Source organism: Rhododendron vialii, chromosome 6a, assembly GCF_030253575.1.
Source record: "Rhododendron vialii isolate Sample 1 chromosome 6a, ASM3025357v1".
Classification (NCBI taxonomy): Eukaryota; Viridiplantae; Streptophyta; class Magnoliopsida; order Ericales; family Ericaceae; genus Rhododendron; species Rhododendron vialii.
Window position 1 is genome coordinate 38,634,277 of NC_080562.1, and position 16,299 is coordinate 38,650,575.

At 39.4% G+C, this 16,299-nt stretch overlaps 3 protein-coding genes across 5 annotated transcripts in view; 2 read left to right on the forward strand and 1 right to left on the reverse strand.

The window, feature by feature from the left end:
* Window positions 1-16,299, reverse strand: part of LOC131328830 (uncharacterized) — a 79,462-nt gene that overhangs the window by 57,235 nt on the left and 5,928 nt on the right. The window lies entirely within an intron of this gene.
* LOC131328834 (uncharacterized) overlaps window positions 1-16,299 on the forward strand; it is a 76,915-nt gene that overhangs the window by 29,065 nt on the left and 31,551 nt on the right. The gene's annotated exons all lie outside the window — the stretch shown is intronic.
* LOC131328837 (multiple organellar RNA editing factor 8, chloroplastic/mitochondrial-like) lies at window positions 3,579-7,426 on the forward strand. Its single transcript, XM_058361779.1, has 4 exons — window positions 3,579-4,015; window positions 4,142-4,239; window positions 4,339-4,404; window positions 7,076-7,426. The coding sequence occupies exons 1-4, from the start codon at window positions 3,933-3,935 to the stop codon at window positions 7,237-7,239; spliced, it is 411 nt and encodes a 136-aa protein (XP_058217762.1). The 5' UTR covers window positions 3,579-3,932; the 3' UTR covers window positions 7,240-7,426.

Here is a 16,299-nt window from a genome sequence, read left to right on the forward strand (position 1 = left end):
CATAGCTCCACATACCAATCTGCGATCCACTTGACATCTGAAAAAGAAAACCAAATGTCATATATACATACCCCCGGACCCTTCATTTACAACATAAAAAATATAAATGCATACTTACACCAAAATTCACACTTTCTTGTGTAGCAACCCCAACATTCCCTTCATTTACCAAAGTCTACTCGTACATAATGTCAAAGAAACAATGACTATGGTTATTAAGCAACTTATTTGATTAATTCACTTAAGAAATGATAAGAAGTTAGTAGGTATACCAGTCTATTCTTTGCATTGGCTCGACGACATTGAATCTTATTGCTTGATTCCCGAACTTTCTTAATGATCTTCTCAATCCTTGGTTGTTTCCTATTTATTGGCGGTCGCCCTCTTCGACGAGGTTTGTTTGGATCACCTATGGGTTTTTGTTTATCTTTGGGACTCACAGAACTATCTTGAACATCAATGGGCATTAGTGGCATTGGACACTCATCGTCACACACTTCATTCTCCGCTATCGCTTCTCGCAACTTAGCCACCACCCTCGCACTCTTGGCTTCAGAATATGTGGCATTATCAGCGGCCTCATGGAAAACAGTCATCATCATGTCAAAACGACGCCATTCGGGCTTGCGTTCCCCATTTACATAACTAATCTTGACATTTGTGTGACTCCTCCTCATATTTTTTCTCCATCTTCGTAGAACGTATTTCTCTGACACTCTATTAAGCTTCTCTTTTGTCCAAACCACGAGGATATGCTTGCACACGATACCCTTACACTCAAACAACCGGCAAGTACAACTACTTTCTATTGACGCCTTATTGAAGCGGACATGGAAGGTCGCAGTTTTTAAATATTCAATCTCACCACATTTGATGTCTTCTTCTATCTCAAATTCAGAAATACCATCTATTGTCTTCACAACGATCAAGGTGCAAGCAATCTTTCCAGCTAATTGAGTTCGAAAATCCTTGCATTTGACAATTGTGTATGCTTCTTGGAATTGATTTTCAAAGCCATATGGAGACACGTTCTTAACTTGTACATTGAAACTACGGGCGTCTTCCTCATCTTCTTTTTGCACCTTATTACGCAAGGCATTATCATATTGCCCCACAAATTCTTTCAATGTGGTCTTAGAATGGATGTAGCCATCAAAGAAGGCATTCATGCTCTCGCTCCGCTGGGTTGTTGACATTCCCGCCCAAAAAATATCTTTCAGAAATGCCGGCACCCATCGGTGCCTCTCCTCATACAAGTCACATAGCCACTGATTATCCCCTAACTGATATGTAAGAATCATGTTCTTCCAATTTTTTTCAAATTCCCCAATAGACAATGAATCAAACACAGTATTACGGAGACTAGATTTAATCGATTCATAAGCCTCATATGTATTCAATTTTACAGGTACCTTTTTCAAGATATGCCACAAACACCAACGATGCCGCGCATTTGGAAACACGATACTTATTGCATTTTGCATGGCCTTGCATTGGTCGGTGATGATGGCATTAGGAGTACACCTGGACATGCAAGCAAGCCATGTCTCAAACAACCATACAAATGAATCAGTGTCCTCTCGTAATATTAACCCACACCCAAACAAGATTGACTGGCCATGGTGGTTTACACCTACAAATGGAGCAAAAGGCATATCCCACTTGTTAACCAAGTAAGTGGTGTCAAATGTAACCACATCACCAAATTCTTTGTATGCCTCCCTACTCCTCGCATCGGCCCAAAAAACGTTACATAAGCAATTTTCCTTATCTACATCCATGGCATAAAAAAAATTACCATTGTCTGCTTGCATCCTCCTGAAATACTTATGCATTGCCTCGGCATCCCCTTCCTTGAGTTCTGAGCGTCTTACTTGATCCATGTAGTTCCTTGCATCTTTTGCCAAAAATGTCATATTCTCATGCCCCTTAGCCTCAATCACACATGAGCTAATAGTTTGCTCATTTTTATTCCAGCTAAACGATTGAATTCCATCATCCTTTTCGTATGTTCTGGAATGACCCGATAGAACTTGAGATACCGAGCTTTGATTGGGCACATTTCATGATTATGCTCGAGTTCAATTGTACTCAATATCCACTTCCCGTCGGTATGCAAAGAGATATTCATTGATGCTTTACATCCTGTTTTTGCTGTTGGATGGGCTTTAATTGGGTTGAGTGCTTTTGTCCTCGCCTTTCCACCCTTATGACAACAGTAAGTTACATACCCTTTTTGTCCATCATCACGCTTCCTAGAGCTTCTTGTGATCACAGCAAAACCTTGCGCTTTGGCATAACTAGCATAGTAATTACGGGCTTCATCTTCTGAATTAAAGGACATTCCAACCTTAGGTTCCTGTACATCATCCAAATTTGGAACTTCCTCCAATGGATAATTAGATTCATCACAACTCATTCGTACATCCCCCAAATTTGGAACTTCCTCCAATGGATAATCAAATTCATCACAACTCATTCCCAAAATAGTTTCATTGTCATCTCCATCAAATAAGAGTGGCGATGATTCATGTATTCCCACATTTCTACAAACAAGCAAAATATCAATTTTAGACACAAGTCAGTAGAGTTATATGTATTTTCATGATACAAAGGCAAAAAAGAGAGAAATCTCATCTGCCACATCCAAGTTTCCTCTTCTTTGCAGTCAGACACATTAAGCGAGACTACGTGGTATGATTTATCTTCAGTAGATATTGGTCTCATAGTAAGTTTTCATCTCTTTGTTACTACTTCCGTACTAAAATGTTTGTTTCGGTCTGTAAAATGAAGACTAAAAAATAATGCATTCATTTCAAGAAAAAATTCAAATTTTTTTCATAAATTCAATGAACTCGTCAATATTTGGTAAATCTTTGAATTTTTTAAAATTTTTTTTTGCAAAAATTGTATTATTTTTATGTCTTCCTTTTTAGACCGAACAAATATTATGGAATGGAGGGAGTTCTTGTTAGACTTGGCTTCGATTAGTGGTAACTTTGTATTCAATCTCATACAGACAATGCAACTACAAATATCAAATGATTTATTTTCCTCTTTATTCCATTCCTTTCTTAACCTAGCAGGGGACCACATGACCTTTATACAAAAGGCCAAAAGACAAAAATATTCAACACATACCGAGCACATTAACAGGAAGGAACAAGACGAGATTAAAGAGTTAATTTTAACCACCAACCTCAATTCGGTGGTCCCTGAAAATGGTGTTAATAGAGAGGTAGAAGTTAAAAGGGAGGGTGTGGAAGATAGAAATGGGTGACTGGGAGAGAGAGGGGAAACGTCCATGGTCGCCTGGCACTTTTGGGGTCTGGGTTTGTTTGGGATGGGTTTCAGGGAATAAGTTGGATTTGGAAAAAATCTTACTTCCTTTTTCTCCAATTTTCCCGGGTTATTTTTGGAGTCCATTTTGAATTTTTTGGGTGTGGAGCCCCCTTTCCACCTCAGCTGTTGTACACTTTCGGTACAATAGTGTAGTACCCATAGCAAAATTCAAAATGAAAACAACAGACACGCTGCTTCTTCTGTCTTTTTAACCTTCAAAGCAGACATGACACAGCGCACTGCAGCCGCCGCCGCCCACAACCCAACACCAGCGCCTCCCCACCTCCGGCGACCGCCACCACCGTCAGGATGGCTTCAAAAGTGGCGCGTCACCTCTCTCTCCTCTCTTTTCGTCGATCCCTCTCTCCTCTCTCTCCATATACCCCTCTCTCCTCTCTCTTCGTTGACCCCTCTCTTTGTCGACCCCTCTCTTCCTTGACCACTCCCTCCGTCGACCCCTCTTTCCGTCATTCCCTCTCTTCGCCCCCGCTCGCTCTTTCTCCTCGGCTCTTAACAGCCCTCCCAAGAAACCCCATGAAGATCGAATTCATTACAGTCCTGGTTGTGATTACGAACACTGGCTCGTTGTCATGGAGGATCCCGAGGTTGAGCCTAGCGGCAGTGATGAGATGATAGACTTGTTTATCAAAACACTAGCTAGGGTTATTGGAAGGTTTGAACAACGAGCCATTTTTGTTTTTGTTTTTTGTACCTTAAGCTGTTCAACAAAAGGCTCTATTTGTTCTTTTATTCTTTCTTGATTTCATAGTTCTATTTACGTGTATATTTTAATCTACAGTGAGGAAGAAGCAAGGATTAATATCTACTCAATCTCGAAAAGCCCTCGTTATGCATTTGGAGCATTGGTGTCTGAAGATATTTCAATCAGTCTTAGAGGTGCTTAATGTTGCATTTTGCTTCTATGTTTTATAGTAATTGATATGTGGTTTTTTTTATTTTATTTTATTTCTAAGTGTGTGATACAATACTTTGCAGCATTGCCAACAGTGCGTTGGGTGATCCCAGATGCGTACGTTGACGTGGAAAACGAAAAGTATGGAGGTATTGATTTCATATCCCATTACTAATGGAGTTATATCTTTTAAATGTTTATTTTGACATCTTGGCTGTAAATGAATAAATTTTTGTATTATATGTAGTGTTGGATCGATTGGTTGGTCATGGCCATGGTGTGTTAGGATGTGACTACTTGTGTTGCCTGAATATGGGAATGGATTATTTTAGGGTTGCATTTTGGTGATGGAGCAGCTAAGTGGAGGCATGTAATGTTATTGTAGTGATTTTGAAGTCTACTATATGGTAATCACTGTCTTATGGTTGTGGAGATTTTGGAAACTAGAAGATTGTGTGGAGGTAAACTTACAAGATTAGACTTGGAATATGAATCAGTCATGTTGAGGTGATAATGGATTATTATCGATCTAGATTGTTTGTGGTTTTGGGACTTCCTAACTTCTTTAGTGCAAATGGTAAAGTTTTCACTTTTGGTCATTGTGCAATGGTTGCTAGAAGAATTTTTACAGGAGCATTCGACCGAGTTAAATGTATATTGGTTTAGTACAAGGAGTTAAACCTCGAGATGTTGGGTATTTGGAGGTGGTCTTGTGGAATATAGGTCACTGTTATTTGAGAAGAGGTATTGAGAACTAATTATGTTGATCCATTAAGCTAAAGACCTTATTGAATTTTTGTGATTGATGAGATTGCAGATACATATATAGCGATGCACAGTTTTTCTTGTAGATGGTCAAATTTAGTCGGATTTTGATTGAATGTGTCTCTGTAATTTGTGTGTGTTTGACAGTATCATTGGTGTCTCTATAACTTCGGTTGAGGTGGTCAGTGTAAATTGCACTAAAAAAAGTCGTAGTCCTTTGACCCTTGTTGGGTATGTGGAACAGTGGAAGTGAAAATGAAATTTGGAAGGTCCATTTATTACTCGATAACTCAACTTGAATTTGATCATGTGTTTGGATTCACGTGAAGACTGGATTTGAGGATGATTCAACTAAATGGTTTTGGATGGTGTGATGTATGATCTCTAGTTGATTAGTAAAATCAATTAATGGCTATGAAACACCGACACCTCTAAAGGTCGACGTATCGCAGTGTCCGGACACGGGGACATGCATGGGGTGTGTCTCATAATTTAATATAAATTTTTTAGGGGGACACGTATGGTGGCGTGTCCCATAATTTATTAGTTCCATTATGGAACTATGGATGTTTATCATGTTTTGTTTTCAATTGGGTATTTGGATTGTATTGAACTTATGAATCATGGATGTCTTGTTTTGTTTGAATGGTATTAGAACTATGGATGTTATGTTTTGTCAACATTTTGCCATTTAAACTTGGAAAAAATTGAATATATATATACACACACACACACGTGGCGTGTCCCCTGTCGTGTCCGTGTCTCCATTTTTTTAGAATTACTGTGTCCCAGTGCCCGTGTCCGTGCATCATAGATTAATGGCAAAACGTGATCTATTGTGCGAAAGGACATGTGACAAGGAAACGAACATCGATATCTTGGGGTTTAATGAGTTAAATAAGACAGATTTGGATTTCGAGGTTGAATGTATAGTACTAGTTAGTAGTGGAAGTTTAGTCATTAGTCCTTGTCTTATTTGGTTTGGGCTAGAATTAGTTTGTATTCTTTCCATGACTGATAATTCCAAATTTGATTGATGGCTTGGTTAATTTTCTTCTTTTCTGTTTTGGATTAGTACTTCTTAGGTGAAGAGTGATTGTAATTTCATGTATACTTTTGCTGATGGTTTATTGTTATGGATGGTAGTAAGATGTTCCGGAAAAAAAGCTTTGGGAGGAGGACTAATGTGTACTATCATAATTTGACTGTTATGGAGTTAGATCTCATGGCTAGAAAATGTATATTGAACGTTGAAGTATCAAGATAGAGTGTAGTAATTTTTCTTCTCTTTTCGTGTGCTATTGGCGGAGTACTCAGTATGTCGTCTTAAATTGAAGTGGTCATTTGTTTATGGTAACAATGATAGTGGACTTGGGAGTTCACTTAGATTGCTTGTGTTGTAACTTGTAAGGCTCGTGTATGTGAAAAAAGAGAGAGTGTATGTGAAAAAGAGAGAGAATAAGATCTAAGGCGTGATTTAGTGAGTTTTTATACTCTTGGAACTAAAAGAAATTCCATTAGCTTCGAAGTGTAAGGAGATTGATTGCAGATATTGGGTTTACTTGTTTCCTAATCATCAAGCTTGATTACTTGTAGGCTAGGATTCTTTTGGGCTGTTTCGTTATTGTGAATTTGGTGTATACGCTTCTTGAGTAATTTTGAATAAATGCTATTCTAACCTATATTAATGACCCGGTGTATCTTCTTTTAGATTGTGAGCCCGGCCGAAACCCTCAATATCCAACCTCACGTCGATCACCTGGTGTATCTTTTTTCTAGGTCATGAACCACACAGAAACCCATGATACCAAAAATAAACAAGCGCGTAGTATCCACAACACTCAAGATGTACAAAGTAGTCACATTAGACATCGAAGTACTACTCATCTACCCCGGCAAAATTAGAACCATATTCAAGAAACAACCCGTACTTACATAATTTCAAGTAGATATAAATTCAATGTAAGGTAATTACGTATGCCTTATTATGTATCGTATTGTCTTTATTTTCCAAATTGTATGACTGCTGGCTGTATTTGTTTGTTATCGTGGCAGGGGAGCCTTTTATGCCCCATGTAAGGAGGGAGAAGGTACATAATCAATATGTCAAGAATGTGCAGAATCTTGGACCCAAGATCACTTCTTACCCACTCTCAAAAAATCCTGGAGGTGTCCCAGCCAACAACATGGCAGGACCGTCACCCGGTAGTAATATGTGAGATGCACAGAAGAGATATGCTAAACTCTTAGTAGGCAGGCTGTAGATACAATGATGAAAGTTTTATGCAATAGGGTCTATCTTACAAACATTTTAATCGTTTTCAAGTTGCAGGTACACTTATGAATGTTGTTTTGGTTTACTGTTGACCTTTAAGAGCGTTTTGGAATATTGTTCAGTGTTTGTCTGCAAGCTTCTAGCTTTATTTGAGGCTTCCGTACTTTTGGTTGTTTGTTAAGTCAGATGATTAATTGTGGATTTCTGTTGCCAAATTGCTTGAGTAATTACAATTTGCCTCAACTATCGGATTATGTTCGGTTCACTTCAAGCCTTCAAATTTAACGTCTCCCTACAATTATGACATTCCATGTATCTTGTCTTAGTTCCTACCCCATTAAACATTTTGATCCCCGGACACAAGTAACACGAATGGGAAATATACTCCGAAATAGTAAAGACCATGCTATCTAGAATAGATGCGAAAATATTTGTTTGGTAATCATAGCATGGTGTTGGTAGAGGAATCGATTACGGTGACCGCAACAAATGGGAGGATAAAACAGTAGGCAACATCTCTAAGAGCTTCCCTTGCACTGAGAGCATGTTATGAGAAGGAGGAAGCCAAATTACCTAACCTCCTCCCACGAGGAGGTGGAATGGTATTCCTCTTAAGCTCGCTAGACTGAATTTTCATTAGGCTACTTAGTTGTTGGGTACTCGAAATAGTTCCTGGATGTATTTTTTGTACTGACGTTAACTTAAAATTCACATCGGATGACAAGTGTAATGGTTAGCCGCTAAAGTTGACATGTATGGTTACTGAATGTATTTTTTGAACTTAAAGTTGCCATGTTTTGGCCTTTGTCGTATAACGCATGTCAAAATGCGTCATCTAGTTCGAAAACGCAATCTCAGAAATGCTTGACTTTGCTTTAAGTGGATTTTGGTGCCACGCAAGTTGAAAAAAGCACATTTCATATGTGCACAATTTACTTGGAGCGGCGTGTGTTTGGACTATTTTTAAAGTATGTTTGTAAAAGATTATATTTTGATGAATTATTAGTAAATGAAGTATACGTCGGCAAAAAACTCGTGCAGAGTTGCAACATTTGAGAACACCACGTAGTATTCTTAGCCATGCATTTGTTTACTGGTTGAAAATTTTACAAGCGAACGATTTCATTATAGTAGTAGTAAGTCTATGGATAGTTATGTTGGTGGGGTACTTAGATCCGGTTGACAATGGAAACATTTGAGAAACAACCATCATTTACGTGAAACAAAAGAAATTGGATCCATTGGTCTCTCACAAATTTATTCAACTTGGGCGTTTCTTCCTTGCTATACTTCTTTTCTAAGATGCTTATGCTATTCAAAGATTTTTAATTGCGGAATTGCTGCAAAAAACAGTGGTCCCCTCGCCCCTCTCTACCGGCAGGCAGCAGCCTACTTCCTCCTCCATCCCTCTCCATCACCACCTCGTTTTCCCCCAATCTTCTCCACCCATTATCCATCTCCTCTTCCACCATTTTCCCGACCCATTACCACTTATACCACCACTAGCCACCTTTTCACCTCCAGCTGAGCCACCGATCACCATAGTCCACAATGTAAGCCGCCTGTCATGCAACCTCCTTCCACTAAACTGTGCCACCTCCACCTTCCCCCCCCCCCCCCCCCCCCCCTCACCCAACTCACCACCCATCCCCCGCCTTCACTGAGATTGCCACCACCAGTTTTATTATCTCTAGCCCACCTATTCGCAGGGCCGGCTCTAAACCCTGCCCTAGGTGCTTACTGAAATCAAACTCTGCCCATTGTTCATGAGATCCCTTTGGTTGCGATTCGACGAGCACAAACATCTTTCTCTTTTTGTCTGGTTGGTTGCCTATAAACCCTTTCCTCTATAAAGAAGGCATCTAGGAGGACTCGAACACTCAACCTTGCACAATTGAGCAAAGGTGCTCAAAGCCAATTTAGCAATTATCAATAGTCACGCTAAGTACATTCCAAACCTGCCAATGGCAGTAAAAGAAATGTGCAGACTCTGTTGACACACACACAAAGGATGACTAGCTAATTAGCAGTACTCAAAAATTATCCAGCAGAAGAACATGCATCGACTCAAAGTTTGTTTGCAAAATTAGACACATGTCAATTCCTAAGTTACAGCCTTATAAGAAGACCAGAATAATGAATTACATTAGAAAGCGCATGGTTCGTCAAAGAGCTTAGTGTCAAGATAAGTTCACAAGCACAGAGAATCCGTCAATTCATAAGTCATATCCTTACAAGAGCAATACCAAAATACTGATTAGAATGTGCATCGTTGGTCAAAGAGCGTGATGCCATCGTTGTAAGTTCACAAGCACCTGGACAGATGCATACATAACATCTGACCATAAAAGCCTTTAAACTTAACCAGGAAATCTTCCACGTTCAACCAAGACGAACTCCGTAAGCAACTGCATAATTACAAAATCCATTTGATCAATTGCCTACTCTCGTCAACTGTTGTGCCAGGCAACAATTACTAAAAGTAAACAAAGCAACATTATCTTACAAATGCGAAGGCTAGAAAGTTCAACTATTTAGAATCCTGATAAATTGTTCAAAGCATTGAATAGGCATGTTCGTCTGACCACCAAGAAATGGCAAGATAACAGAGTTCGAGGCTGGCAGAATCCTGATAAACTGTTCGAAGCATTGAATAGGCATGTTCGTCTAACAATCAAAATTACCCCAAATAATTTTTAAACGATACATAATTAACACCAATCCCATCCGACTAATGCTCAGGGAATTAACAATACCACACCGTCCTAGGTAATGTATCCGATGAATATGTAATGGTGACTGCAATTAGTGCCAACCACATGTAGGAAATGTGGTCCCCTTGCGCCTATGGTCCAACCTGATGCTATAATCCAGTAAAAAATGAAACCGTGCCTTAAGTCAATAGAACTCATAAGAAACCAGCCCTTGAAAACCGTTATTACATGCCCATCCAGCACTTGCAGCGCCCGATTCTGGAAATCCATCTACTGTAAGAAAGCCATGCTGGATATAGCCCTATAGTCTCCATAAAACCTAAAACCCCACCCTGGTTCTCATAAACGTAAAGCATCAACTGAAACCTACCCAGACAAGTCTTAAGACTTCCAACTGCTGTCCTTCAGTAGACGTTAAAGAGCAAGTAATTAGTCGGTGTTTTAGACATCAAGGAACACAAGTCGCAAATCTGCTGCAAAGCAACAATCGTGATAGCAAGTGCACAGAATGAGGGCTACTTAGGACGCTCTAACACTGAAAAACGAAATATTGAAATCTGTAGGTTAGCTTAATAAACAAGGTCATTCAAATCCCTTTCAAAACTGACCTGGTCTCGATAGACATACCAAAAACACTGCTTGATAACATGATAGGGAGTGCACGTGATGGCATCAGAAGCATCAAGCATGCATGCACGGAAACACATAATAATTATTACAGAAGCTGCAAGAAAACAATCCTTACCAAAGGTAACAAGTGAGAACTCCAAAGAGCTCGTACATGAATCAAGCAATTCTTATCCCCCTTCTGAGCAACCTAGCAACATGTGCAAGCTTAAGCTTGGACAGGCATTGGGCAAGCTTAAGCTTGGACAGGCATTGGGGCACATTCTGCTCTATGGGTTCAGTTTGCTTCTTTGCTAGAACATCCAAACTTGCAGAATACTGAGAACGAGAGATTGATTTTGGGATATGATTTGTGTAATGTGACTTGCCCGTAGAGGATAAACCACGGCTTTGGTGAAAAGGGGAAGACCAACCCTGCTCAAACAAATAATCCTTATCAAAAACTTATTCACGATATAAGACAACACGAAAACCAGTGCTTCGTACTATATCTTACAAACAAAAGACCACCACCTTTCAATAACTTCTCCATCTAACTAAAATTCACGAGCAAGTACCAAAGACATTGGGACGCCAAGAGATACGAGCGATATGGCATATGCATGCAACCTTTGTCACATGGGCTCAGGCATGAGTATCGGATGCGTGTCTAATCATCCTAAACTCAAATCTTTGAAAATTGGGATTTGTCCACGAGTGGGCTATGCGTACAGGACCAAAGGTGTGAATACTGTACCGTTTTTAGGTGAAAACCGGTGTAAAAACCACATACTATCGTTCCGGCCAGAATACTGGGTGTTACCGGTGGATTTCTTTTGTAAGAATGCAATACCTGGAACGCGAAATAATGTAAGACCTATTTTCTGAGAACATTATACATATGGGACTAAGGAAAAGTATTAAATTTATGTCCCCCCATCCATGTGAAAGGCTAGAAATGCTGCTTCACAATGCTATAGCGAGCTCAAACCAAACCGAGCCTTATGTCCCAATCAATTGGGGTCAGCTACTTGAAACCTTTTTCCCCATTGAGCTCTGTCAATGGCCAGGTCACGTTTTATTTGGCAAATCCCATGACAAAAACACATTGATTTGTATCCCTCATTATTAGAATGTAATTTATTTTTCTTCCATCTTTAGAGCGTTTGTTTAGGAAGTATTTTGATTATATTATGTAAATGAGAAAGGTGGAGATTGTTAAGGAAATTAGCACAGAAGGAAAACATTTTGCAAGAGGATTTCGTGCACATGCCATATCAGAAAGGGAAATGAAGAAATCACGTGTGTGGCAATATGGAAGTGTTTTTCAGTCACAGTGCTTGAGCAACTCAAAGACAGGTAATATACAGTGCTCAAGCAACCATCCTGCTTTCCAGTAGTATATTTATATACGGTTTAGTTGGGTTTTGGAAGACACGGAAAGATATAATTGCTGCACTCCTCTGGCTTCAATACAGAGATAATACCTAAGGAAGACGCAGCTTATCTCTTGGAGGAACATACGGTCTATTGATCATCAACCTTTCCGAATAACTCCAAGAGCTTGTTTCAATCATTGATTCAAATGTTCTTCTGGTAGATTCTGGAAGTATCTCGGAGGACTTGAGGATTCAAGACGTGCGGCAATCAACCACTTGGTTTGGTGCGGTGCGGTGTACGTGGATTCAACAAATCGATCTTTGGTCAGTCGATAAGGATTCACGATTGTTTAGCTAAGGTCGTTTTTGTAACTGCACAAAGATTACTTTTAGTGGTTCAATTTCCTTCCGTGGTTTTTGCCCTTTCTAATGGATTTTCCACGAATGTTCGGGTGTTCACCTGTTATTGCTTTTCGTTCCTTTTTTACTTTGCTTTTGAGTATTTGATCGTGAAAAAGGAATTTCAATTGGTATCAGAGTGGGTCGCTCATTTTTTTTAGGATTTCTTCCTAGAGCGGATTTGTAGCAATAATGAATATGAACACTAACATGAATTATCCGTCGAGTCGCGCACCTATTCTGGATAGTGAAAATTTTGATTACTGGAAATCTAGAATAAAGGCTATCATGAGGTCTATGGATGAGGAAATTTGGAATTCTTGCATTACTGGATATAGTTATCCTATGAAAACAGTAGAAGGAAAACAGGTCCCTAAACTTACTTCTGAAAAAGCACCTTTACAGGCTAATAATCGTGCCTTAGACATATTATTTAGTGTTGTTGATGTTAATGAACATCGTAAGATAGCTAATTGCAAGATTGCTAAAGAGGCATGGGACATTTTAGCAACTTGTCATGAAGGAACGCATCATGTTAACCAATCTAAGTTTCAAAGGCTAACTACTGAATTCGAGATAATTAGATTGGAGGAGGACGAGACGTTTAATCAATTCTACTCTAAATTCATCGGTATTGTTAATAGTTGCGAAACCCTCGGTGAGCCTATTCCTCCTTTCAGGGTGATTAAGAAGATTTTGAGATCCTTGCCAGAAAGGTTTAAGATGAAGGTCACTATGTTTGAGGGTAAACGTAAACTCAATGAAAAATCTGTTGAAGAAGTGGTAGGCCTCCTCCAAACTTATGGAGCTGATATGTTACAACATGAGTCTCAAAAATAAAAAATTAAACCTTCGGCTAAGCCGATTGCTTTTTCAAGTTCTCAAAGCTGAGTCTAGGGATTCTGATTGTGACAGTGAATATGATCTTGAAGCTATGGCGTTGTTTACCAAAAATTTCAAACAATTTTTCAAGAAAGTGACCAGTAGTGATGGGAATCCATGTTGCTCGGACTCGGGTAAGGGAATCGGGTGCGGGTACATTTCCAAGGGTCGGACATCTCAAAGCTAAAAATAGAGGATTCGGGGATATGTATCCAAATTTGGACACGGGTGCGGGGATACGCTGAGTATTTTTATATAAATAGAAATTTTTATATCAGTAATAAAAAAATAGTATATATATATATCTTGGATATGAATTTTTTATTTATATTATTTAGGGAAATATAATATATTTTATGTAAAAAATAGAAATTGTCATGGAAGTGCCAAAGGGGGAGATTGTTAGCTCCAAAAGGTGGTGCTATTTTTTGGTTGGCAATTCCATTGACAAAGCATAGGTTCTTTTGCATTTCATCCTTTATCGGGTTGTAATTTCTTTTTATCTTTTCTAAGCATAGCGAGTCTGTATAGGATTAGAGTGGAAGGAGTCATTTATTTTTGTAACTGAGAGTTAGTCAATTGAATTAAAACGGAATGGATTGATCGGGTGATCAGCCAGATATCAATTGGAGAGCAACCTGTCTTAAATGAGGTAAAATTTGGGAGTGGAACAGATCGGACCGATCAGATCGGCTTGTGACGTGGCACAACTAATATATATAGTGGTCTCCTTGTGGCTGCTAGGGTATGAAACTAAAAAACGAGAAAAGGGAGCGGCAGTCAAAAGGTGTTGGGTTGATCGAAGGTCAAACAACACATATGGGTTTTTATATTTGAATCTTGGAGTTCCTATTAAATTGTTCAAGCTACAATGAAACTCTAAGAGGGGTTCACAATTTTGATTCAACTTACTTGAGTTGGCCTTCGGTGGATTCCGAAGGATAGTGGAAGGCTTGTGGATTCAGCGGCGGTCAAGCACTGGGTGTGGTGAACGTGGATTCGGCAAGCAAGTCTTACGGCGATTTGTGAGGATTGAGAATCATAGGGTAAGATTACTTGTAACCGCACAATGGTTTATAGTGTTTGATTCCTTCTCGTGGTTTTTTACCCATCTAGGATTTTTCACGTATATCCGGTGTACATCGTTTATTCTTCGTTCCTATTACTGCTTGATTATTGGGTTGGTAGCAAAACAAGAATGTCAGGCCACTTAGCTAAGGTGGTTTGGGCATGTCTACCACAGACTTGGAGATGCAGTAGTTAAGAGAGCAGAGAGAATAACATTATTGGGTAGCAATGCTACGGGGAGGGGAAGACCTAAAGCGAGCTCAAATATCATAAAACTGAGGATCTAGGTGCTTAAAATGGGTATGGGAGTTGAACACATAACTCAAGCTCATACCCATGTCGTATCCTATGCTACATGGATCCTCCATTTTGGGCAAAGTACCAGTGTCGCAGTGTCGCAGTGCAGGTGCAGCATATGGGCCGGACCTGGCACATTTTTGTCAGACACGGCTGACTCAAGGATATGATGTTTGAAAAGAGAATAACTTTTGATGGATGAATTCCGTTCAGATCTGGCAGCGAGTTGCTTTCAGAAGATCAGATCGAAGAAAAAGAGAAACGACGAGATCCTCGCGTTCTGCAAGACTGAACTAAGTGTCATATTTGTTCAAAGACCAGACAATAACAAGACTGGCGGCTACTAAGGTTTCATTGTAACGTGATCTGAACGGACAATAGAGGGAGGGAGGGAGACGAGTGTTTGGATAAATTAAACGCAGTCTTTTGATTTATGTGAAGACAAAGTCAAGTTAGTTGTTTATTTAGGTTAAAGGCAACATGGGCCACTGGGCTAAAGTTTGAATGGGCTATACAACTTTTAATCCAAACCAAAGGATAAATGGGACAAAAACCAATCTAAATAGGCTAAAGGATAAATAGGCCAAACTACTGTTTCATAGAATTTGGGCCACAAATGTAGCATTAGAGAATTGTCGGGGCAAGTTATAAACTCAGGTTCATAGCAAAAATATATTAAAAGTTATCATTTTCCGTACCCCATACCCGTGTCCAGATCTCGATCCATATCCACGTATCCTAATTTTCAGGGTTTAGATGTCAGATACATGGGTATACACCCTGATACCCACACCCATATCCATGTAACATATGCCGTATCCATTTTAGCTAACGTGAGGACAATACAAGAGTCCATGTAACACAGCAAGCAACACGGAATTTCACAAAATGCTTGATAATCCTGGTAATCGTTAGAATTTCATATTTTTTAAAATCTAGTTTATGAGATATGTATGGACAGTTATTCAAATGCAACGAAAACAATGAACCATGTCACCACTTAAATTCGAAAGCTTATGTTTCGTAATTCAAACGGCGAGATATGCTTCACGTTACCATTCAATTGCAGACACCACAATACAATTTCTAACACTACAATTCAGAACGGATTCACTTATCAATACACTTGTAATAAAAGAACCTAGCATGGTAAGCCAAGACATAGTATGAAATTACGAATTTGCCCTTTCAAGTTTTGTCTTCCAATTTCTTCTTCAATGTGTTGAGGTGTGGGTTGTTTAGGTATTCTACTCTATGGGGTATTTTAGACTTTTCCAACTGTACTCTACCTTTTTTTTGTTCTGACCATCACCCATATTTCTCGTTTCTTTGTCGGCAAGGTAGTACTGTTGTAGCAGCGATCCTACCTCATCAAATCACTGTTGTAGCGGCTGTTGCCATCCTTCAATGTTATATACTAATTTATGTCGAACTCCTCTACAGCTCTTGCCTCTGAATCGTCTTTTTCCCAATAGGTATGATACATTCTTCACTTCTGTTAATGATTTTGTTTTGGGTTAATCGAATTGATTCTTTCGTTCGGCAACCACTTCTTGGACGTCGTCTCGTCACCCGCTTCTACGCTGCCCCAGACATTGCCGATCGCTTCCGAGTCGGGTTCCTCCGATATCTCCCTCCCTGAATTGGTACGTTTTGATT

What these genes read in the sequence shown, in the direction of transcription:
- LOC131328837 (XM_058361779.1), top strand. Translation starts at nt 3,933, where the DNA reads ATGGAGGATCCCGAGGTTGAGCCTAGCGGCAGTGATGAGATGATAGAC. An exon ending in TATTTCAATCAGTCTTAGAG is followed by an intron (nt 4,240 to 4,338) that starts GTGCTTAATGTT and finishes AATACTTTGCAG; the next exon opens with CATTGCCAACAGTGCGTTGG. An exon ending in GGAAAACGAAAAGTATGGAG is followed by an intron (nt 4,405 to 7,075) that starts GTATTGATTTCA and finishes TTATCGTGGCAG; the next exon opens with GGGAGCCTTTTATGCCCCAT.